Here is a 24,053-nt window from a genome sequence, read left to right on the forward strand (position 1 = left end):
ACCCACCTGCAGTTGTAAGAATTCGTGATTCTCCAGTCCTTCAACAATCTGAGAAAAGCGTTCCCTGTTGTTCCTCTCAGCAGCAGTTGTTATAGCTCCTAAAAGCTTGTCCAGCCTAAGAGAAAGATGAACTGTCAAAACATATACAACTGCCAACACTGTCATTTTAAAGATGTGTAGCCTTTATTTATGCAACGCAAGATTTTAGTGCAGTTGTAGATAATCTGAAAGCATTTATCTATATTCATCTACATACAGTTGAAAACAAGCCAAGAATCAAGCATTAAAATACATACATGATTAATGACTTACCTATGTAAAGTTGAAAAACAATCAAGAACTAAGTGTTAAAATATCTACAAGAGTCATGTTGAACTATAAAAGGTGACTAGATCTCTAAACAGTTGTGACATTCAGCTAAGAAAGAAGACATGGCAAAAACAATTACTATCTTTGCAAACTGTGCAAAGTACTACCAGAAATCTTTCATGCTAGAATTCCCAAATAACCTGTCTTTTCAGAACCCTTATGTAGTGAATAGGCAAAAACATTCTGAAGACAAAGTTCACCATTTTTAATGTTCAGTAAACTGAGAGACTCAATAATTCAAAGCAAACATATGCCAAATGATTATCTTTATTTTACAAAGACAGTGGGCATATCTTAACATGTGATGCTAAACTAGTCAATTTCAAAAATCATCAGTTCATCTCCCCTCCTCAGATGCTGATGTCCCAATTGAATTCCTCCCAGTAATGGGACCAGTTGTGCCCCACGATAACAATTTTAAACACTCTAAATCTGATAGCTTTCCTTGTAGCAATTAGAAGTTTGCTATTCCTTAACAATCTTCTCAGGGATATATGAAATAACTTATGCTTTGTTTTTTTTTCAGCAGGTATTTATGAATGTTCATGGCTAAAGTCATCTCTTCTCTACAGTACATCGTTATATCTTTTTCAGACGTTTTTCAGGTCATGTTTCGTAAATTTCTTATTTGCTTTTCTCTGATTTAATACCAGATTAATGCATCAGAACAGGTGAAAGTCTCTTCTCATTTAAAATACAAGTAGCATTAAAAAAGTAATGACATAACAGATTACAATTACATATACAAGTTCTCACCTGTGTCCTAGCTGAGAACGCAAGAGCATTCAGAAAAAAAGAATTTTGTTTTAATGTCTTACTTACATGTTCTCCTCTCCAACAATGCAAAGAGCAGAAAGTATTTTCACTGTTTCTGTCATCATGTGTGGTTGCCTTGGATCAATTGCTCTTGATAACAGTAAGAGACTTCTTTCATCTCCTAGAATCCTTTGCAATCCGTACTTAACAAAATAGAAAGCTTACAGTGAAAATAAAATATTGGCTTCAAATTCTCATAATCATCGGATTTCGGAACCTTAGGTATCCTCAGACACATGCACACACTCCATATGAATCTTGGTAACATTCTACTAAAACCTGGCTATTACTGCTTGGAGATGGAAGTCAGACTCCCAGTCTTACATTTAATTTTTTTTCCTAGGAAAACAAAAATCAGTTCCTAAAAAAGATAGCCAACCTTGTAAAATTAGGTACCAGTTCGTATTTTTTATCTGAACTACCTCAACAGTATGAAGAGTTAGTTCTTATATTTCCACCCGTCCTACCCTACCCCATAACAGCCCCTGGGCAAGTCAAAACACACATGCACATACACACGCTAAATCACAGAAGTCAAAAACTAAGCTCGTTTTTATTGTATACTTGTAACGGAGCTGAAATAGGGTAGGTAAAAAAAAAAATTAGATTGGCATTTGTCTAATTTTTTTTTCTTCAATTTTCATCAAGTACAAGTTAGTTGGAAAAAAGTTATATTAACTTGAGACCTATATTTTTAAGAGTCTGCTAACAAAAGATATATGAAATTTCCTTGCTTTTCTAAGATTCAACATGCTACATTCATCTTGAAATCAAAAAACTACTATACCAGAAGTTATCTGCATTTTAAATATTTCTTACTTTATTGTTCATAAATGCTTTGAGGCACTGGATAAGTTTATGTTGATTCTTCTTATCAATATTTTCTTGCCTTGAAAGGGAGAAGGAAAACAACGTAAGTACAATCTTCATGTGCTACCCCATCCCTCCCCCCTTCAAGTGATCTGAGTCCTTACTGTTTCTTGTCCAGAAGCCTTTCCAACACATCCAACATAAGTCCAAGACCTTCGTGTCCAAAATTGTTAACCCAGCTGGAAAAGGGAGGGAAAATGCTTCTAATTATTTCTTAATCAAACCTTAAGCTTACAAAGCTATGTCTCCAGTACTGCTCTCTTCAGGCACACTACTGTAAGACTTACTTTCTAAGAAGTTCTGATCGACAAGACCAATGCTTACTTCCAGAAATCAGACTTTATTAAGACCCATCAGAAAACTCAAGAAAACATTGCAGACAATTGCAGGCAACTCATTTATCCTCTTACATTGTGCTGAGAACTACGTTTTGGTGCCAATACGCACGCGGCTGGGTGTTTCACAGGAAGTGACTAATGGGAAAGAATCCCACATTCACACAAATTCTCTTAATCCTCAAAGTCATATCTGCCTACACCTCTGTGTACCCCCCAAGACCTGCAAAAAATCACTTTGAATAAAACATTCAGAAACTTCCAATCCTCTGGAAGGCAGTAACCCATGCCATTGCAAGATCTTTAAAAAAAGTTCAGTAAAACTGATTAAGAAGTTTGTTTAGAAACAAAAAGAAACAGTAACAATAATCATCATCTTTTATCACTTAATTAGCAGTTAAGCTATGATCCTGCAACAATAGAAACGTGGAAAACGGTTTCAGAAACATCTCATTACGTATGTGCACTGCTTTAATAACTTCCCTCACAAAACATTTGTTTCAGAAAAAAACAGATTTGGTTTACATAGTTCATACTAAGAACAAAGTTTCATGTATAAACTAGAACAGACTTAGGCAACCTGTTGGAGCTAGTCTGAATACAACTGTTGTACCATTCGCATCCAGAGTAGGAACAGAATAAATCATTACAATCAATACAAATTTCATCCTCAAATTGCAGGGTGCAGACAAGATTTTGATATTCAATCATCCTATTTGATATCAACGTGTTATTGGCTACTGATGTAAAATGAATTCCCACCTTTAAAAGAAGGGATCTCAGAACTTTCAAAACCAACCCTTTTTAAAGCATTAATGTAAAGGCTCTGGCAAAAAAAACAAAAATAAAAACCGAACACTACTTTATACTGATAAACAGCATGATGAAAACCAGAGCAGAAGTTACTTACCTAACTGGATTGCTGGTTAGAGACACTCTCAAAGACTCTAGACAATTAAGAAGCTTTTCCTCTGCAATTCCAGATCGCAATTCATGAATATATTCTTGTGAGGACAGCGTGCATTCATGCTTGCTGTTTTTCAGTCCACCCTATCACAGAAGAGAGAATGCTGCTTAACAGTCATTGTAGCATTTAAGTAGATGGTAACACATAAGCATGTCAGTATTTCCACATGCATTTTAATATCGCTGTTTTCCCTGTACAACTATTAAAGACCCTTGCCTGATTTTTGAAAAATGTTTAACAGGTTAGATTTTGTATCACAAGGGTAAACACATTTCTGGAATCTTTTTCACTTCCTTGAAGAAAGTCCATGGTACCACATGTTGGATATAAAAACGTACTCTTATAGTTCAATTGTATTAACATATTTGACTGCTTAAGACAATCTTATTTAGCATTTGCTTCACCATACTGTATTAGAAACCACCACAAATGCACTCCAAACCCCCACAGTTGTTGTTAAGCTTCTCTTATCATTCTCTCTTTACCTTTCTTCAATATTTGTTTTTATAGCTGCATTACCATATCCTGACACTCAAATTCTCTCTTCTCGAGAAAGAATAGCAAGTTAAGCCACTGAAGATGACTTCAAAAAGGAGCTGGTATCCACTAACTGTTAAATTGGTGTTTTTAAAACCATGCAAATACATGACTCAATGATTTCTTGTTGTAGCAGAACTCCCTGCTTGGTCACTAACAGAGATCCCTAGAGGATCTTATTCGTTACAAAACAGAAGAATGATGTAGAAGATTTCACAAAGAGCTCATCTCCCTGCTGTAGTGCTATTACAGAAGAATAACCATGTACAAAGGTATTTCAGTATACCTTTCAGTATGTCAGTATTTCAGTATTTCAGTGTATGTTATTCAGTTTTTAGAGCTGTAGCATTCAAAACCATGAACAATGCTCAAAACATTTTACCAAAAGGTGCAAATAACCCTTTGCAGAGCTCTGATCAGTTGTAGAAAAGTAGGCTTATCTTCAAAGTGTGGTTATCACTAATAGGCAGTTGTTAAAGCTCCTTACCTCTCTACAGTTGAAGAGAACCTGATAAAGTTGTGTCATGAGTGTAAAGACAATATTAAAAATGTCTGACCCAAAAGAGGATTTGCATGCATTTAGTTTTATTTGTATCAGGAAGTTCAAATGCTGTAACCTTCCACTTGTGCCTCTTTCAGAAAGCTACACGTTTCATGAAGTTTGTTTTGCTTTATTTAAATTCTTAACATTCATGTTCCAACAATGACACTAAATATGGTTGTTGACAAAATAATGCCTTTTCTACATTAAAGTTAATGATTTTGACCTACATATAACCCAATGTTAATTCATATAACAACTATTAAAATGTTCACAGTATATATTCAAATATATACAACATCAACAAAACAACAATCTGACAGGGACTGTGAATGTATTAAGACAAGAGTGCTCTCATGCCTGTGTCAGCTTTGGAGATGTGGACATGAATAGTGCCTTTAGCTAGACAATGCATGCCAGTTACACAGAAAAGGACTAGGAGAGCGATGAAGATGAGAAATAGCATGTAAAGGAACTATAGTCTGTCAATATCAACTTTCTAAACAAAGAAATGCTGTGATGCAAAACATACGCTTGGCTTTAAATCAAGGAAGCATATTAGCACTATGTATTAAAAAATCATAATAGTACTGCAAAATCATTATTCTCAAATTCCGTAATGTAAAGAAGTGGAAAACAGGAACAATTTCATGCAGTTCATTGCTTTGGATGGAAACCTGGAAAAGATTATATGTGTTACTATCACTATCTGCATTGTACTAGATGCAGATTTTGTCATCTCAGATGTTCCCTAAGAGTGTAAAAAAATACAGAAGCACTGCTGTAAGTCACAAAAATATATACAGAGATAATGGAAGCTTCAACCATATGTCTTTACATATTAAGTTAAACCCTAAAAAAAGCACTCCAAAATGCAAGACATATTTGGTTTTCAAAAGATGATTTCCTGTGTCTAGCCCTTCCACTGTAGCTTGCTGCAAACTCTAAAGAAGTACCTACACAGATGAGGCATTTAAGACTTTTTTGTAATGTTTTCTTTTATACGTAAACTTGGTGTGCTCTTGCTGCCTCTCTTTCATAGGCACTTAGGACATTAGTGAGGATCCTCTGTTCTATTTCCTTGCTTCCGTAGAACTCAAGATTCCTTCAAAAACAGGTAAAATTTATCAACAGGTGAAAAGTTGCAGGAATTGGAAGCATGATCTCCTAAGCCTTCTTATCATGTTTTATGGAACAGGTGTACTTCTCCATTGTTGGCACGACTAAACACCTTTAACTGCATGACAGTAAGAAACCATCTCAGCTTCCTTCCCCCCAACCCTTCAAAAACAGATTATCACTAAAAGTGGCTCAAAAAATCCATTCTCAAAGCCTTTTATCCAAGTACTCTAAATCATACTAGAGAATTCTCGGCTTCTCAACAGGATTACTTTGTTGTTTTCTGCAAGCAATTTGTCAGTCTCATTCCACTCTTCTTTCCTCTAGCCACGCTAAACTCAAGTGCTACAACCAGGTGCTATTTCTTTTGTTTCTGTATTAAGACCATTTTATTCGAATGCTATATTTAAGTACTGCTATGCCTTTATATGGTTCATATTTTAATATATATATTTCAGTTATTCTGAAAGCACAGCCTAGAAAAAAAATGGAATACAAGGTCACAGTTAAGTATAGGCTTTACGTGAGAGCTTCTGGTAAGACTGAAGGCAAAAGTGAAGTACAAAGGGATGTAGATGGCTAGGTCCCACACTAGAACTTCCAGAGATTAAATCGAGCATAAGATAAAAGATCTTAGAAGTAACTTCACAACCGGTCACCTCAGTATTACAACTGAGGTATATAATTATTCATTTATGATCACTCAAACGAAAGCTTGGACCACACGTTTAAAATCCTTCTCCGAGGAAGTCAGAAGTTAAGTTTAAGGAAAAAAATAAGCTTAATGAAACTCTGGGAAGTCTCACCAAAAACAATTGTATGAAAGAAAACCCAGCTTGCTTTCTCAATAAAAAGGGTAAATCTAATGAAATCAGCTGTGTGCTATACACATTTCAAGGTTTAAGGGACAGCAGTAACAAGACAGATACCTTACAGCACAGAACATAACAAAAAATCAACTGAAGTATGGCTTTTTCTCTACATGTTTAATTATTCCTTAGAAAAACAGACAATAATTAAATATTTAAAATATTTTTATTTTCAGTTTCTTATTCTACATTGGCTACAGGTGCTAGACAATAAATTCTTCCCCCGGTAATTTAGTAAATGTCAAAAGGGTCTTCCAAAGTGCCCACCTTCATACACTACTAAGGTTTTATCGCCAGAGGAGGCCTGTAAACAAGGTTAGAAGCCAGTATCTAACAAAACAGGAACACAAAAAAGCATTTTAACCTTCATGAGGAATATGCCAGTATTCTCTCTAGTCTGTGCTAAAGAACTATGAAGCACCCCTACAGCAAACAGATGGGCTGAAACAGTTAAAATACGAGACCAGAAAAATCTGAAAAATCAGATGAAGAAGTTTTAACTATGTTGCTTCCATTAGACAGGCATTTTTTACTTCAGGGAGAATGCCGGTAACCAGTACATTGACTAGAAATCTCACAATATCATAAGTGGTCACTTCTATCCAATTCACTATACCACTGGTACCAGAATACTTATTAATGAAGTCAAAGTAGTAGCTTATATTCCACCCCCATCACCTCACACCAAATGACTGAAGAGTTTTTACATACCGTCTATTAATGCAATTCTATTGCTATGTCATGCAAATGAACAACTATATTTTAATTAGAGCGTAACAACAAAGGCAGATAAGACAACAGAGGGAGTGCTCAGCGACCTTCTAAATCCTACATACTTGCAGCACATTTTACTCAGAAAAGCAGTGCCCTTTTTCAACCTATGAGTAAAAATATTCTATCATCTCCTGTACTAGAAGCTGAAACTCTATATAGCACCTATCCACTTTACCCCTTAGACACTAGCCAGACATGCTAACTCAACCCAACAAAAACAGAACCTAGTTCTACCTCAGATATCTATGTTAGCGTCTTACAGTTAAGCATAGCTGTGCCATTTGAATGCAGTTCTCTCTGCCTTTAAAAGACAAGAAAGCTTGTTAAATTGGCAGCTCATATGACAAGCAGGCACCAATGTTTGATGTCCCGAATAAAACTCAAATGAATTAAAGCTCCAGGTTCTCCAGGAACAAGCAAACCTCTTCTCTGCAACTGTACTAGAACCCATCAGTATCAGCATCAACAGCATCATCAGTCCAAAGTTCTCCTCCTTTCTAACCATAAAATCTGTAGCTTTTCAGAAAAGTAACTACATACAATATATACAAGTGTCAACCTTTTTGTAAACAAAGTGAACAAGATAGTTGTCAGTCATCCAGAAGGCTCAGTCTGCCTGGAGGCATGCTGGTCTGGAACTTGGGGAGCAGCAGGTGGATTTATTTTGTTGTGTGTTTATTTATCATTCTCCTTCTCAGAGTACAACACCAGTGCTGTCAGATGCACTCAATTTCCAACGGATGAATCCGATAAAAAACAAACACTGAGAATAAGCACAACATGCATTCTTTAAGCCATTATATGTATGCATAAGCCATGCTTTAAGAGGGGCATTTCTTAATTTCCTAGTTACTTGTGCAAAAACATGCTTTTAATGCATAACTATTAATTCACAGTCTGACAGAGAAAAAGAAAAGGCATGCAGAAAATGACATTCTGGTATATTCTATTCCGCATATCCCAATTTCCTTTATAAAATAATCTCTTCACAAAGCAGCTGTTCAGAGCAATTCATATTACAAGGAAATGACATGGGAGCAGGAATTATTTGAAACTGGTTTGAATGCATATTAATAAAAGAACCTCTGAGGTAATGATTTTTATGGTGTTGTTTTTGTTTGTTCGTTTTAACTACAAAATAGAAACATTGAATATGACCTAAGTAGCAAACCTCGCAATAAAAAATATAATAAATAAATAAAAAGCCTGCTTGGCTACAATTAAAGGCCACCCATAACTAAAGAGAACATCTTTACTTTCAGGCATTATTTAAATTGTAAATGTAGTTATTCCCAGAAAGTCATTTTGATCCTTTTTCCTGAATTTAGTCCTGATAAAAGAAGCATCAAATACTTGTTTTAAGAAGTTAAATACTAATAAATTCAACCATGACAATATAAAACGCAACCAAGCACATACTAAGGCAATAGCTATGCTGCCTATACTACTTAATTGACCTTCTGAATCCTGTGTTAATCCTATTTACATTGATATCCAGGAGCTGACATTTTCACAGTGAACTATGAATGTTAACAACTAAAACATTACAAAAATCCGCATCTAAACAGAAAGAAAGAAGTCAAAGACTATTTCAAGGTTCAGTTGATTGCCTTCAGCACAAAAGCATGACAAGCCTAAACTGTATTGGTTGCTCATGATGAGCAGATGAATTCTCAGAGTTGCAAGTCTCTTGAAATAGATCCCTAAAAACTTAAAATGGATCCCTTGGTGCAATAAATAATTTTATAGTGGTAAGTTAAGTCCGACTGTGGTCATAAATAATTAGTCTGATGAAGTAAGGATGCACTTATGCCCATGGAACTTTTAAATCCATGATGAATGTCTAAATTATTCTAACCTACTCTCTAGAAACCAAAACGTATTTATAATAAGAAAACAAAACTATCATGTTCATACTCACCGGAACTTTACTTCCGACTATCTGCATGCAGTGGCCAGCCAAGAGAGGTTATTGTGTGAAAAAGATAATAATAATAATACATAAATAAACACAGCAAAGTACTTAGTAGGATGTAGCATCACACAATTTTTTTCACTTTAATCATTAGTAATAATTACACTCTTATTATTTGATCAAAATGTTTGAGTTACATTTTCTCAACAGGAAAACAGAAGTTCTACTGTAAGAGAAAGAATTTGAAATTTTTATGTTCCACTGCTGAATCATCAGTATTTCACACTTTTACAAACAGCTAAATATCTAGCCTGACATCCATCTCTGGAGAGATTAAGAGATATGCCATATTGTTAAAATTACCAGGTCAGACACTGTATATATGACACTGAGAAAACTAGAGAAAAAAAATAATGTCATACTGATTTTCTTGTTTTTACAAAAATTCATTTACCACAGTACTTTTTTATCTATTTAGATGATGTCATCATTAAATTTAATTAGATTTTCATGATCAAAAACATAGCCTACCATTACAAATCTAACTCATACTTCAGAAAACCTCATGCCGTTTTTTTTTTTAACTGCTCAGTATGGATGCTTTTACATGGGTAATTAACCAGTGATTTACAGACTGGCATTTTCTCTTTTTCACCATGGTACAGCAGGTCTGCATATTCATGAACACGAAGTTGACTTCACACAGGATCAACACTTGGCAGAAAGGCAACACACCTCTGCCCTGTTCTACCAGTTTGTGTAAATGACCATGATCCTGTAAGAAACTATGGACTTCTGCCTAAACATTATAGGCCTTTTCTCGTCAGCTATTTGCTACAATCTGAAAGCAGCCCTTTTAACTGAATATCCACGTTTATCCAATCGATAGCCTGAGACGGTATGATTTTCTTCCAATATCTGAATTTGACGGTATCTGTTCAACATCTGCCTGCTTCATTTTCTACTTTTATCTTTTCCGTTACTCTTTTAGGAACTCTTTCAGAAGGCAGTCCTCTCAAGTCTTTCACAATCACCTCTTCTCTCCTCTTACTGACGAAGCTTCCTCCAGAAGCACAAGATGCAACTGTCATCACCAGACAGGCAATCTTTCTTCCTAATTTACAACCTTCTCTCACCAACGTTCAAGTCATTCGATATGACATAAGATGTCACCGAGATCAGTTCTGAAAAAGAATTCTGAGCCTTCACCATTTCCCAGGTACAATTTCCATGGTCAACAATGCTTCTCTACAAATGAGAGAAGAAATCAGAAGCCCAGATAATTACTTCACATCAAAGGATCCAGCTTATTCGCTTCTATCCTCCTTCCTCTGACCCCCAAGGAAAAGGAAAGCTTTTTTTCATCCTTTAAAAATCAAGGATTCCTTCTCACTCAGAACTCTGAGGACGGCACAGTGTTTCAGAAAAGCACGGCCAACAAGCTGCAGATGGCACACAAGGCAAAGAATATGAAGCACCAATTTTTAAGTTGGTTAAGACAACATGAGCAAATGAGAGTGATACTTCAGATGAATGGAGAGATCTCAAAGGCTCTAACTAAAATGATCATGAGATGGAATTGGAAAAAAAGTCGCATCAATTGTCCAGTGTGCTTCATGAGCGATGAGCTCTAAGCAGAAGAAAAGGGCAAAGTATCTTCAGTACAGAAAAGAAGAGAGATGAACAGTTATCTGTGACCAAAGAAAGGGAAAAATTTTAAGTAACATCATTTTTTATGCAGTCAGCATTTCCATGGAAGACAAAGCTGAAGACGGCCCGAGGAAAACAAAGCTTGCCAAGTCAAGATGTGGTAAAAATTGGTTAGAGCTTGATTTCAACTAAGTCAAATAGTAGTTTAGCCAAACAGAAGATGCAATTAACAGTGAAAATGAAGTTTTGCTTTATTATAAGATCCCAATCAATATTTTACAATTGATTTCTACTTCATACATTTTTAAGTCAATTAAGATGCTAGCTATTTTCAGGCTAAGAAGCTACAGACAGGTCATTCATGTCTCTGAACAACCTTAAATATTCCATTCAGATGGTGTGATTCAATTGCAAGGAGCACACAGAGTTAGATACAAGCCCTTTTTCTGTTAGAAAAAAATATTCTGCTTATCTATAGAACATCCATACTGGAGCTGATTTAAATTAAAAGCATATATTCATGCATTTTGGGATTTATTTTCTTTCCAATTGTTAGTGGCAAATGTAATCCCAGTTGCTGCAGCTCATATGGTGGGCAGTAATGCAGTCTGTTAAAAATTTTCAATGGTTAGACATGCCATGCTTTTCTTACTTTACTACTGTATTATGGTACTCAAGGAGTTTACATTTCAATACCTTTATATGCATGGGAGAGAACCATCTCCTAATTGGTTTTGGGAAAGAAATGCAAGTACTCGCATTGAGAAAATTTCTACTGCTTCAATAAAAATATTTTTGCTTATAAAAAAAATTAAGATTTAACATTGATTATCTAGTAAAAACAAAACATTAGAACACAATCCATAATTCTCAAGACAGTCTGGCAAAGCATATTAACTGAAAATTTCATGATATTTACTGCATAAGCTTGAATAATTTTCTATTAACCTGTATATTTAGCTAAACAATGCTTAACACACTTGATTACTTAAACAAAACTTGCAGTCTTTCACTCTGTCCTTTAAGGTAAATACGTGCAAGAACATCACTCCTCTTAGCAGGGTAATCACCATTTGCACATTGTAATAGAAACTTTTCCTCATTTAACTTTTTAATATTTAATGCAAAGCATTTAGGTTTAATAATTGCATGTGATTCTAGTTTTTTTTTTTTTTTCCTGAAGTTTAACTACAGCAAGCTGATTTTAAAAGTTAGAAGAAAAAAAAAGCTTACTGTGTCATTTGCAGTCTATTCTTACAAATTCACTAGGTAGACACCAAAAATAATCTTATTCTCCGCTCCATTTAATTAAGACACAAATTACTATTTAATATAATGTTATCAGTATCTTGCAATCAGGCTCCAGCATGTAGAGCTGCTAGTGCTGTTGCCATAAGGTGTTTGAACAATTATTCAACACACAGGCTTCGTGTCTAGTAAGCCACTGTTTGCAATAAAAGGTTAAGTGTGAAAAAAGGATGAGATTCATCCTAATTTCGAAATAAAACCATATACATTATCTAATTCTATTGAAGAACCACGCTGATATCAAATCTGGTAACTTGAAGAATACTACTGCCCCTTAAATATGAAAAGCTAACCCCTTCCACCACTTGTCCCCAGTGCTGATAAGCAGTTCTGACAATATTGCAATTAACTCAGTTCCTTAGAATTCAGTACTATAGTAGTTCTTTGAAGTTCTATATGCAGCAAACAATATATACAGCAACAATATATACAGCAAACAATGGCACAAATCAGGATACAAACTATTTCTAGTGAAATTACATCCATTTGCATTTGTGTTTTGTGCAATACTCATGTAGCCTTGTGATGTATTCTCTTATTACATAAAAGAACTGTATAGTTCTTTTTGCATATTGCCATAGTCAATTTTCTAACACAGAAAAAGCATTACTGTTTTATTTTATAACTACTTAGTACTAATATTCCTACTACTGAAGAAAATAAATTGTCGCTCATCAGCACTTGAGATGATGTTGCCACACCCTAACAGCTGTTCAAGCATATACTAGTTCTCTTACACTTATTTCTATTACCCCAAAATAAACATTTTCAAAAATTCTCCACGGAGAATCCATCAACTAAGGGTTAATCAGTCACCTTTCAGTACAGACAATAGCCAACACAAATAAAAGGTCTGAAAAATACTTTTCTACTTGAAAACAGTTTCAAATGGTACTTTAAGACCATCTCTTCACTACAGGAAAGTGAAAAGACCATGGTACCTTAAGACCATCTTTTCACTACCTTCATAGTGTATAAAATGATTAACAGAATATTTAACACAATCTTCAAGCCAGCTACATATTCAAATTAAGCTAAAATATTGACTTTATTTCTAAGTAATTTCAATATTGTGGCTGTCTAACACTGCAAATTGCACATCCAGTATGTATGCCGTTACTTAAATCATAAAGTCATGCTGTCCTTTCCAAGTATTTTTGGTTCAAAAAAAATCATACAAATTGCATAAAAATACTTTCTAGTTCTATTATCCATTACTCTACATCAGTGAATTTGAAATTTATTGTGGTTTACAATGAAGCAGCACCTTTTCACATTGCCCAGCAACTCAAATGCAAACACTTCATACCCAGCTGCAGGAGTTTCAAAGTACACTAGTAAGCAGATTTTTTTTCCCCTCCTACCAATCTTAGACGGTAAATCGGAAGTTTCATCTTCATATGCATAACCCTCACAAAGCTAAGCTTATTAGTTTCACTTGTTTGGGAGAGGCAACTACTTACAGATTTGGCAGTTGCAGAAATGTACTGGACAACCATCTCACGTTTTGTGGTCAAGTCTTTATCTCTTAAAGGAGCTTTACGGTCTTCATTTAAATTCATGTCTTCCTGTAAAGAAAGAAACCATCGGGATTTTATTTAATATTTTTGAATTTCCTATTTTTATACTCTTTTTCTTGTACAAAATGCGCATTTTTAAGCAGAAGTGAGTTTTTCCAGCATATCTGCTTTAGTCAGTTTAATTCTGATCTGATTTTCTAATCTAATTCGGTCCCTTAAAGTGCCTGTTATTTTCAAGAGTTTGTCAAAAATATGATTACATTGAAAGCAATTGCCGTTAATAAAATTTTGCTCAAAAAATAAAAACAGACGACAATACTCATTACATAAGTATTAACTCTCATCACATTCCCGTGCCTTTTTTTTTTTAATAAAACCACAAATTTTATTACAACTAACAATGTTCCTGCAACATTGCTTCTACCCAGAAGGCTCAGATTACATGTACTATTAGCTTGCCACTGGGGTAGATGTATGTTCCAACTGATGTATTTAAAACAACCTTGAAAATCCAAATACCCTACTAGATATGTAATATGTGTAAATGCCTGCTTCAACTTAATAATTAAATAAAAAATGCAGCCGTTACTAGCCATGACTGTCTTGCCATTAAAAATCAAGGTTACATCAGATTAGCAGCTAAGACCATTCAACGCTACTGCAAGAACTTAAAGTCAATAGGTTTTTCAGAGAACCACTAGTCTCTGGAAGACTGGTCTATTGTCTCCTTCAATTAACATTACTTGGAAAAGTCAAAAAGGAATCCTTTAATGTAATAAGCAAATCAAGCAAATGATCGTCTTTCAAACAAAAATTAGAGTCTTTCAAACGAGCTTCATTAAGAAGAGAACTGTGCAACGGAATTGGACAGTTCTTAGGCCATGCTGGCTGTGTGGAAATTTATGACAATTTTCAAGAATGATACAGAAAACAGTACCTAAAGCAATCTCAAAAGGTTGCCCTTCATGATGCTTTGTGTACCAACACCAATGTGCATGACAGAATTAGTACACATCTATTTCTAAAGTTTGTTTCTATACTACTAATAGAAAGCATGCTTGTGAGTGGAATCACAAACCTTGACAAGTTCACCTAAGAAAAAATGATCAGGATTATATAAAATTCAGCTTTGAATAATTATATAATTGAGAATTAATGGAAATTATTATTTTCCAAAGGTATTTACTTAAGTTTATTAAAAACAATTCCTCAACAGCAGTGTCTAACTACCACAACTAAGGCATACAGAGATTATCTTAATGAAATAATCCCCAGTTTCTCCCACTTTTTTTTCTCCTTTTTCCCTTTATTTTCTCTGAAGAAGTAGTCTAAGAAACCTGTACAGAAAGGATCCCATCACTCAGAGTTATTCAGCTGTTTACATACCAGAACTTCCAAAACAACATTTTAAACTTACTACTACATTAATAACATGAAAATCTCATAAAACAATTTGGCATGTCATCTTACCATCATTTTTTCAAAGAGATCCATAACTTCTTTTTCTGATAAGTTCATGCAACGTTCATCAACAAGTGCCTGGGAAAGTGGGATTTCACTTATAGTTGGTTGAGCATCGATAGGATGCTGAATAAGAGGTTTCTCTTTTTTCACTGCTGATTTTCTGAAGCTTGTTATTCTGTCACGCTGTAAAGATATCCATTTAAAAATAAGCAGAGACAAACAGAAACATATGAAAACAGAGACATTAACTCAATTACATGATAGTAATACACGCATATTTTTAGTTCATCTCAGCAGCAGAGATAAAATTCAAACTACTTTAAGTAATAATTCTCTTACATTCAGAGATTAGTTTTCACAGAAAAAAAAAACATTTCAGGTAGATTCACAACAGGTTACATGCAAATGCAGTATGACTTCCTAACAGTTTCAAAAGTATACCATCTACATTAAATTCTTAGCATTTCAAAATCTCGAGTTGATCTTCTGTCATTACTCCCTAATTATTCTCATAGTGAGTAAACATGGTACCACAAAGGTCATGTCCAACGTTCCTTCACCTGAAGAGCTATAAGCCTTTGGAGGACAACTGAAAAAGCCAGCGTTGGGAAGGAGCCACTCAAGTTCATCAGGCTTATAAAAAAAATCCTGCTGAAGTAAAATAAAGTTCATAGAGGAATTAATGCTCCTAGTTCACAACTCCTTGAAGTGCTTTTGAGCACAGACTCCTGAAATTAGCATGTAATTTTAAAAAGCCAGGTAAAAGATTACTCACATAAAAGCAGCCATCCATAGTTAAATACACATAAAGGACATTAGTGAAAGCATACCATATAGTTTGCCACGACATTTCACTGGTTAACACTGACTTGGTTTATGCCTTATACCCCCCACACACACTTTTTTTTTTTAAGCATGCTTATTCCGTTAATTTGTTAATATTGGAAACAACCAACAAGCACACCTTCCTTATAAGGCCATTTGTTATCGTATTATTTAATATCTAACTCTATCCTAAATAGAGTTAGATACAGACTTAGAAATTTTTTACTTCAGTAAAACCATCTTTATAGATAGGTGTATATATATATACACACAGGTATGAACATACATATGAATGGAATGTTATATGTATAGAAATTTTGTAAATTAACTGTTTGCATCAACAAATACTAGTATAATTGTTTTAGGCAAGGAACAGCCTTATTAAGATGTGCTTTCATTTACCAGCAGCTTACGTAGGGTTACCAGTATCATTCATAGCGTTTATTGCACTATCTATCAAGACATATAAAACAAAATTTATGTTGTCTATAATTAACATATGCGAGGTATGAAAAATCCAAAGGACTATTTCATTTGTAGGAAACAGATTAATTTTAAATTAGTCCAATCTGGAAGGGAGAAATTTGATTAATTGCTTTTGAAGACAGGCAAGAGCAGTTGTTCATTTATTTATCCTGTTTCATTTTGTTGTGGTAGTAGTGTTTTTTTTGTTTGTTTGTTTCAGGGTTTTGTTTTTGTTTGTAAGTTTTGTTTTGAGATCCTATTTGAGACTGTTGTAGACTTTTGAACCTGAAGTATCCCCAGATAAGCTGCATGTCCTTTGAACTTTTGGGAAGTTATTTTTTTGTGTTTGTGGTTTTGAGAGGAGTGGGTTTAGATTCTTTCCCCCCCCCTCCTTAGAAGTCTTACATTTGTGGACAGAAACACATTACCTAAAAGGATATTGTCAAATTTTTAAAAAATGCAACCATTTTACACTAATCACATTTTTCCCTTACAAGAATAGTTACGCTTCTTTGAAATTAAAATTAGGACATATCCTACTGAAAAGGCTACAGTATGTAACATAATGCTGGCAAAACAACACCCAAAATTAACCAATATACATCAAATGCAGTTTTACTCCTCACTTACATTAAAGTGCCCTTTCAGCAGTTATGAAGAAGTAATTCACGATCAATTTCACTGTACTGTGATCCATTTGAAACACACATCATTAACAATAAATTTGTTTAATCAGATTGTGATGTAAGATTGCTTTAAAGACATAAATGAATTTTACGTATGATTACTAGGCACAATTTCTTCGCTTCAGGTATGTAAGTGATGACTAAATAGCCAGCATGGCTTAACTATCATACATAGAAAATAGAATTTGATAGTTTTACTGCAATCTATTTTGAAATTATGAAATAATATCAAGTATATGCAAGTATTCAAAATTATCTCCTTGGTGCTATTGAATACAAAGTTCCTCAACATACAGTGTACTATTATTAGCCAAAATAGTTCCACTTGAATCATGTAGTTACTAACTTCAAAGAAACACTGCAGACCCTTTACCGTTAAAAAGAAGGCCAAAAGAAATAACACCAGTTACTTCCAGAAAGTTTAAACACATCTACAGTATTACCAAAGCATTTAGAATATGGTTAACGATAACAATTTGGAGAAGCATCTTTAACAACTTTTCTTCAATTGAAGTTATAAATGAAGGTCCTTAAGTATAGTAACTGATTTTTCTAAAACCCAACACTTAATATCCTTATAAGAACATGTTATATTGTCCACAACATTTGGAATAAAATAGCATGCAGTGTGTAGTTATCGTTGCAAATTAAGATATTCCGAAGACCTTACCACATCATCTGCCAAAGTTTTTATTTGGATATTCTATTAAAAAAAGACACACACACAAATCAAAGAAACAAGACAAAATTACCTACTGTTTTAGAGTAAAGTCTATATTCCATCTATCCTAACATTTAAAAAGCACCCAAAATTTCAGGAAGTGTTCTAACACAAGCACAACTACATGGAACCTGATGTATGTTATCAAAAAAAACAGGCTTATATCCCCTCTCACCCTGTCTTTCAACCAGTTAACTCACAAAACTGCAGCATGTATAACTAACACCTCTACTATTCTGCAATAAACAAATAAATAAATAAATAAATGCAATCTCTCTTTAAACAGCTTTCCAAGACAAACTTTGAATAAGCTGAATCAGCAAATAGCTATGACAATCTGTTTTGACAGCTGTCGAGATTTGAGCTGAGAATTTACTGTACCCTAGCTTTTTGATCCTTATATCATTTTAGCACTGTCTCATCTCCTAAATTCACCTCAATACTCTCAATAGTGAGTACCATAAATTGATTGAAGAAGTAATGTTAAAACCAGTCACTATTATCTATGCCTCCCTATTCTCACTTTTTCACTAACAGTAGTAAAAACCTGCTGACACAGATCACAAGTGTCGTATCTTTATCAGCCAAGAAAGCAATCTTTATTGCACTACCATTATCAACAATCACATCAAGGAAGAGTAGGTTAATAAGCATTACCTAGGAGGAAAAAAAAAAAGAAAAACAATTGCTGTATCTGAAAAAGTGCAGTAACGGGTCAGTGACACAGCCCTACAAGTCACTGCTTCTAACCAGCAATCCTTGGGCAGAAGGACTCTTTGCTCCTTGGTTATGCTCTCACCAGCCAAGACGTTCAAGGTGCTCAAATTAGTTCAATATTAGTGGAAATGAACTTGTAACCGTTCAACATATACCATATAGTATTTTATTTCCCCTGGTGGAAGATGTTAATACACAATATTGGTTTTAATTCCACTTTCTGTCTCAGCTACAGTTGCCATTATTATATTTCTGAAGACAAAGAAATGCGCAAGAATATAGAAATACTGGAAGAAGGGTCAAGGCATGAAGGAGAGACAATAGGTTCACACTTCAAAACCTGAATGGAAATGAACTTTTTCCTCAGGCAGATAATGACAGGACAAGGGGGGGAATGATTTTAAACTAAAAGAGGGGAGAGTTAGACTAGACGTTAGGAGGAAATTCTTCACTCAGAGGGTGGTGAAACACTGGCACAGGCTGCTCAGAGAAGCTGTGGATGCCCCATCCTTGGAGATGCTCAAGACCAGGCTGGATGAGGCCCTGGGCAACCTGACCTGGTGGGAGGTGTCCCTGCCCTTGGCTGCTGGAAAGAGACAGTAAGGAACAACAACAACAGAGAATTTGACACTGAAAGCACTGTTCAGCGAAAGCTAAAACACCAGTACGTTAACACTGTTTTGATCACAAATCTAGAACACAACACCACAAGGAGTGCTACAAAAAAAAAAAAAAAATTAACTCCATCCCAGCCAGAGTCAGCAGAGACAGCTAGAATAAAATGTCTTTCTAGTCCAGATATTTACACCAATCCTTCTCCTTCATAACTGCAACATCTCAAACCTCCTCCTTCCACCCTACAGTTCTCCTCTAGTTTCACTGTGTGGATTTAGCATGGAGCTAAAAGAAGAATTAATACTCTAAACCTGAAATCAAAACTAAGATTTCTTTATTCCAAAAGACTTTCTTAATGAAGATTGTTCATCAACAAGTCCAAGAGAAGTAAAATTCAACCATGATTTCAATCCAGAGACATCTATGTAAGCAAGAAGTTCTAGAACTCAGAATGCTTTAGCAATCACTTGTACTAGGAACATTCCCCCTGCTCTCCCTTTATTTAAGTACTGTCAATCTCTCCCAGAACCTCCAGCAGGATAATCTACTCCATCTCTACATTTATATTGCATTTGTCACTCAAAATCCTCTGGACAAAATACTGAATACTAAAGCAAGATACCACACAACTTCTTTTTGTTTTTCACCAGACATCAAGCCCACTTCTCAGAACTCCTTACGGTGCACAAACTATGCTGCTGCCAGTAGATACTCAAGATAAGCAACACATTTAACAGGTAGAAGTGAAACCGCAAGTAGCTGGAGGCAGAAGTAAGGTAGTTATATGCCTGTAGATTCTCACTGACACACAGTTTTGACAGTCTCTTACACTAAGAAGCAAATCACACTGTTTGTAACTATTGCTTTCAGACTGATTTAAGAACCTAAATGAAAAGTAGTTTACCTCCCTCGAAGAAAGCTTGAGATATCACAGTGTTTACAGTCAGTCCTCTAGCATTAGTCTTTCAGCCCCCTATAAGATGGCCAGAGCATTACAAGATGAAAAGAGATCAATCCTTTCCTAGCTTGTTAAAGACACAAACTTCCTGATTTTAACAGTATCTCAAAGGCAAAAGGTTTTGCAAGAACCTTTATGATTAAACATTTGCAAATAAAAGATAATAATGTTGATACATAAAACCACAAAATTTAAGAGGTCAGCATAGGAGTTGGACTTGATGATCCTTATGGGTCCCTTCCAACTCAGGATATTTTATGATTCTATGATATCATCTCTTTTCCTCCCTGCTTGTTAATATTAGCACAAACTATGGAACTTCACCAATTCCTGTATCAAAGCACAAATTCCTACTGATTTACCTAAGTCTTTTCAGTGAAGGTGGAATTAAGTGACAGAGCTTTTTTCAAATAGAATGCCTTTCCATTCCACCAATAATTAAAAATATTTACTCCACCCAGTTTTAGTGTATTGCTGTTAGTATCCCACTACAGACAAATCATAATAAGGCACTCCAAAAAAGAACAGCATATACTAATGCAATTGCACCACTCAATTCTTTTATCTTAAAAGGTCAGTTTCAACCTTGCTCATGTCCTAATAGGGACTGCAAAGAAATTTTTACAACAGCTCACTACATCTATTGGTATAAAGATCACCATTTGCTCATCAAAGCTCAGTTCAGACTACTGAAGTAATAATATCAACATTTAAAGAATAAAATGATTTGAGATGATTAGCTTTTAATGTTAAAATCACAGCAAGTATATATTTTTCATCTTTTTCTAATTTCTTTATTAGCAAAGCATTCCAGATCACGTGGGAGCTGGCCACGAATTCTAAGTCGCAAAGATAACTCATAAACACTGTATTATATTTAAACAGTAGTTATCTGTGTTCAGAGCTGTTACACTCAAGATTCTCACTTTCACCACAAAAATAAAATTAAAAGCAACTCACAGTTTACCACATATATATATTGAAACAGTGATCAATCAGCTGGGTAGCTTCTAAACCTACAAGCAGTTTTTACTCTACTGCTTTCCACTCACCAAAATCACAGCGTGCTGTAATACCCTCTTCCGACCACAGGCTACAATTTCAGGTGAAGCAAACTGAAACTTGACCTTCTTAGTTTAAAAAAATCAGAAAGTCAAGAGAAGATGACTTTTTTTTTTTTTTTGAAATTACATGGACTTCAATCCCTGAAAGAGACATTGGAAAACTTGGCTCAATGAAAAGTGTTTTTTAACTTATGGCCATCCTCTCAGCCTGGTTGCAGGAAGCTCTCTGGCATTCCCTGATTACTGTACTTTCTTCCCACATTCAAGAGGAGACTGATCATTTAGAATTAAGCAATACTAGGAAATTAAGATACACAGCTCCGTGTCAAAGCCAGAAGGTCACCCAGGGTGGTTATTATTAACAGCAGAGGGCACCAAGCCTTTAATGATAGAGCTAGAACATTGAACACATCAGCACTGCTCCCAGATAGGAGGGAAGAGAGACACAGGCTAGAGGCACATTAATAGCGTACAGCGGCCCTCACAAATGCCATTTGCTGATCCTCAAGGGATGAAGGAAAGGTGCACCTTCACACTCCATCCCTGTGCAAGGGGAATACACAGATCCTAGGAAGCTTTCTGGTCTGACTTCAACAGCAAGTTGAGAGAAACTGAAATGGCTTCCTTATTTTTGTCTGATTTGACAGAATACTATTAACACTCCAAAAGCAAAGGGACTAATCAAGAAACAGCATTTTTCCAGATGACATAAAAAAGCCTTTGCCAAAAAGCAACTTAATTCAGAAGATGAAAATAGTAACTGTAAAGAAACTTAGATGAATTTTCTTCAACTCCTTCAAGAAACTTTTGTTATTTGTAGCTCAAAATAAGCTTGTTTCAGACAATGAGTCATTGATGTTCATAAGTAAGCTTCAAAATCAGAGCAAAATTAAAAGGTGTAGCTCCACAGCAGTTTAAGCCAATAAAATTGCTGGTTGTGAGACACAAGGGCAAGGGTGGCACTGGGAAAGCCACCAGTTGGATCAGCTCAGAAAATTGTAAAAAAATAATAATTCAGAAAGCCTATTAGAAAGGGACAGTTTTCACATTAGCCCAGTGCAAAGGAAGATAAAAATAAGTTTTGACATTTTCCGGAGCTACTGCTAGAATCCAAATAGTTTCCACCAAGTTTCTACATCAACCATATCAGACAAGTTCTCCTTAAAGCAGCACAGGATCAGCAGTTTATACCAGTATGCTACATGACTGGTGAGTTCTTTATACAGCAATTCGTACGTTCAACTTATTTACAGACTGGTGGAGCCGTTCCCAAACTACGCAGGTAAAGGTACAGCAGTAGGCTTTGATAAAGTTTCCATCTGTAAACTGAATATGGTTTTCTTCTGACCTTTTAAATGACTAATCTGTGCATTCCTATTTGAACTTCAGAAAAAGCTTGATAAAACAGTAGCTCCGTTAAGGTTAGCTCACAGTATACTGAGATTGAAGCTAATTCCTGAATGACTTTTGAGATAAACAATAATCCTATCAGTTAACATTTTACATTAAAATATTTGTTTCATGAAATCATGGTAAAGATTTAATAAAATTCACATGGGTAATTTAAGCACATACCACTCTTCAGTATTATGACAAACTATCTGTTTTGCTTACCTTCCCCTCTAGCAGCATTTAATACTTTCCTCACAACCCATTACAAGCACCTGGAATCATGAATTCCTGCTCCTTCTTAACAGGAACTCTCAACTGTACTGTAGTCCAATGATCCTACTGGCTTCTCCATTATTATGTACAATATAATTCCTCCCTATTCACATGCTACTTCATTTCCTACTTCCCTGTAGGACAAACAATCTTCTCAGGAAGCTGCTATAAACAGGAAAGAATACAAAAAGGAGGAGAAAGCCCCTGTTTGTATCTCAGCAGCTGTAAATTCAGTTTAACCCACTGTTTTGACTACTGAGTTGCACTGTAGTCTACGTATGCTGGTTATTACTGAACCTAAAATTTCTGTTCTTCAAGGAAAAGCTAAAGTCCATTGCTACAGCAGCATTACTCGTTTTCCCAAGTTTTACCATTATATTAAATGTATGATCAAATCTATTATTGGAGAAAAAAAAAAAAGCAACTTTACAATCAACTTGTTTATGAAGGGACCAAATACTGGCCAACCAAAAATTTGCTCTTTGCTAGGAATTGTCTTGGAAGAAAGAACAATATTCTAAGGAGTTGTTGACATGACCACTGTGACCATGGTCCACGATTACTGGGTACAGACAAAATGAACAGTGTTCGAGGGTAATTCCCACTCCTTTGGCTCACTGCATCCCTTCCACTGCCAGTTCCTTTGCAAGCTCTGTTTTTGGTTGGCTGAGTTCTGTGGTATTCTGGTGGTGTGGTTTGCTTTGTTTTTAAATATTAAAAACAAATATACTTGCCCTCACTTCTTCAAAGTCTATCAAACGTAAAATTCTCAATTTTCAAGGAGCTGCCCAATATTTGATTGTATTCTTCAGTGTATGGGCTTTGTTAGCTTTTGCAACTTACTATGGGTCTTCTGCTTTATTGTTAAGTATATAAATCCTCTCCCAACAGCAACGTTCTACTTTTTTTTAATCCTCTCCTCAAATGGTAGCAAAGGAATCATCAAGTAGACTGTAATATTTATTTTACTGTCTAGTGTACTCACAAGAGCAAGAGGTGTTCCAGGAAACCAATAACATACTCAGTTAAGAGTCTTCTCAAAACTGTCTCTGCATATAGCAGTAAGGAAAGTATACAGAAACTGAGACTGTCACTTCACTGGGATAATTAGACTATATACACCTTCATGCACTGCCAAATGGGAAGCAAGTAAGCAGGAATGAAAAACAATATGCAAGGTTTGTGCATAAGGACTGGAGAATTTTCTCAAATCAAACCGGTATCTCAATGACTTCAGAAGAACTCTCTCCAAGTTAACCAGTCACTGTTCATCTTAAAACAAA

The 24,053-nt window shown here is 35.2% G+C and overlaps 1 protein-coding gene across 1 annotated transcript in view; it reads right to left on the reverse strand.

Annotated features, from left to right (window-relative positions):
• Positions 1 to 24,053, reverse strand: part of DIAPH2 (diaphanous related formin 2) — a 189,544-nt gene that overhangs the window by 156,007 nt on the left and 9,484 nt on the right. Inside the window, exons 2-10 of the mRNA XM_083797793.1 lie at positions 17,701 to 17,733; positions 15,061 to 15,237; positions 13,534 to 13,638; positions 9,119 to 9,139; positions 3,301 to 3,440; positions 2,160 to 2,234; positions 2,005 to 2,074; positions 1,192 to 1,328; positions 7 to 115 (exon numbers count right to left, since the gene is read on the reverse strand). Coding sequence (XP_083653919.1) covers positions 7 to 115; positions 1,192 to 1,328; positions 2,005 to 2,074; positions 2,160 to 2,234; positions 3,301 to 3,440; positions 9,119 to 9,139; positions 13,534 to 13,638; positions 15,061 to 15,237; positions 17,701 to 17,733 — 867 coding nt within the window. The remainder of the gene's footprint in view (positions 1 to 6; positions 116 to 1,191; positions 1,329 to 2,004; positions 2,075 to 2,159; positions 2,235 to 3,300; positions 3,441 to 9,118; positions 9,140 to 13,533; positions 13,639 to 15,060; positions 15,238 to 17,700; positions 17,734 to 24,053) is intronic.

Source organism: Anser anser (assembly GCF_964211835.1).
Source record: "Anser anser genome assembly, chromosome: 13".
NCBI classification, from domain to species: Eukaryota; Metazoa; Chordata; class Aves; order Anseriformes; family Anatidae; genus Anser; species Anser anser.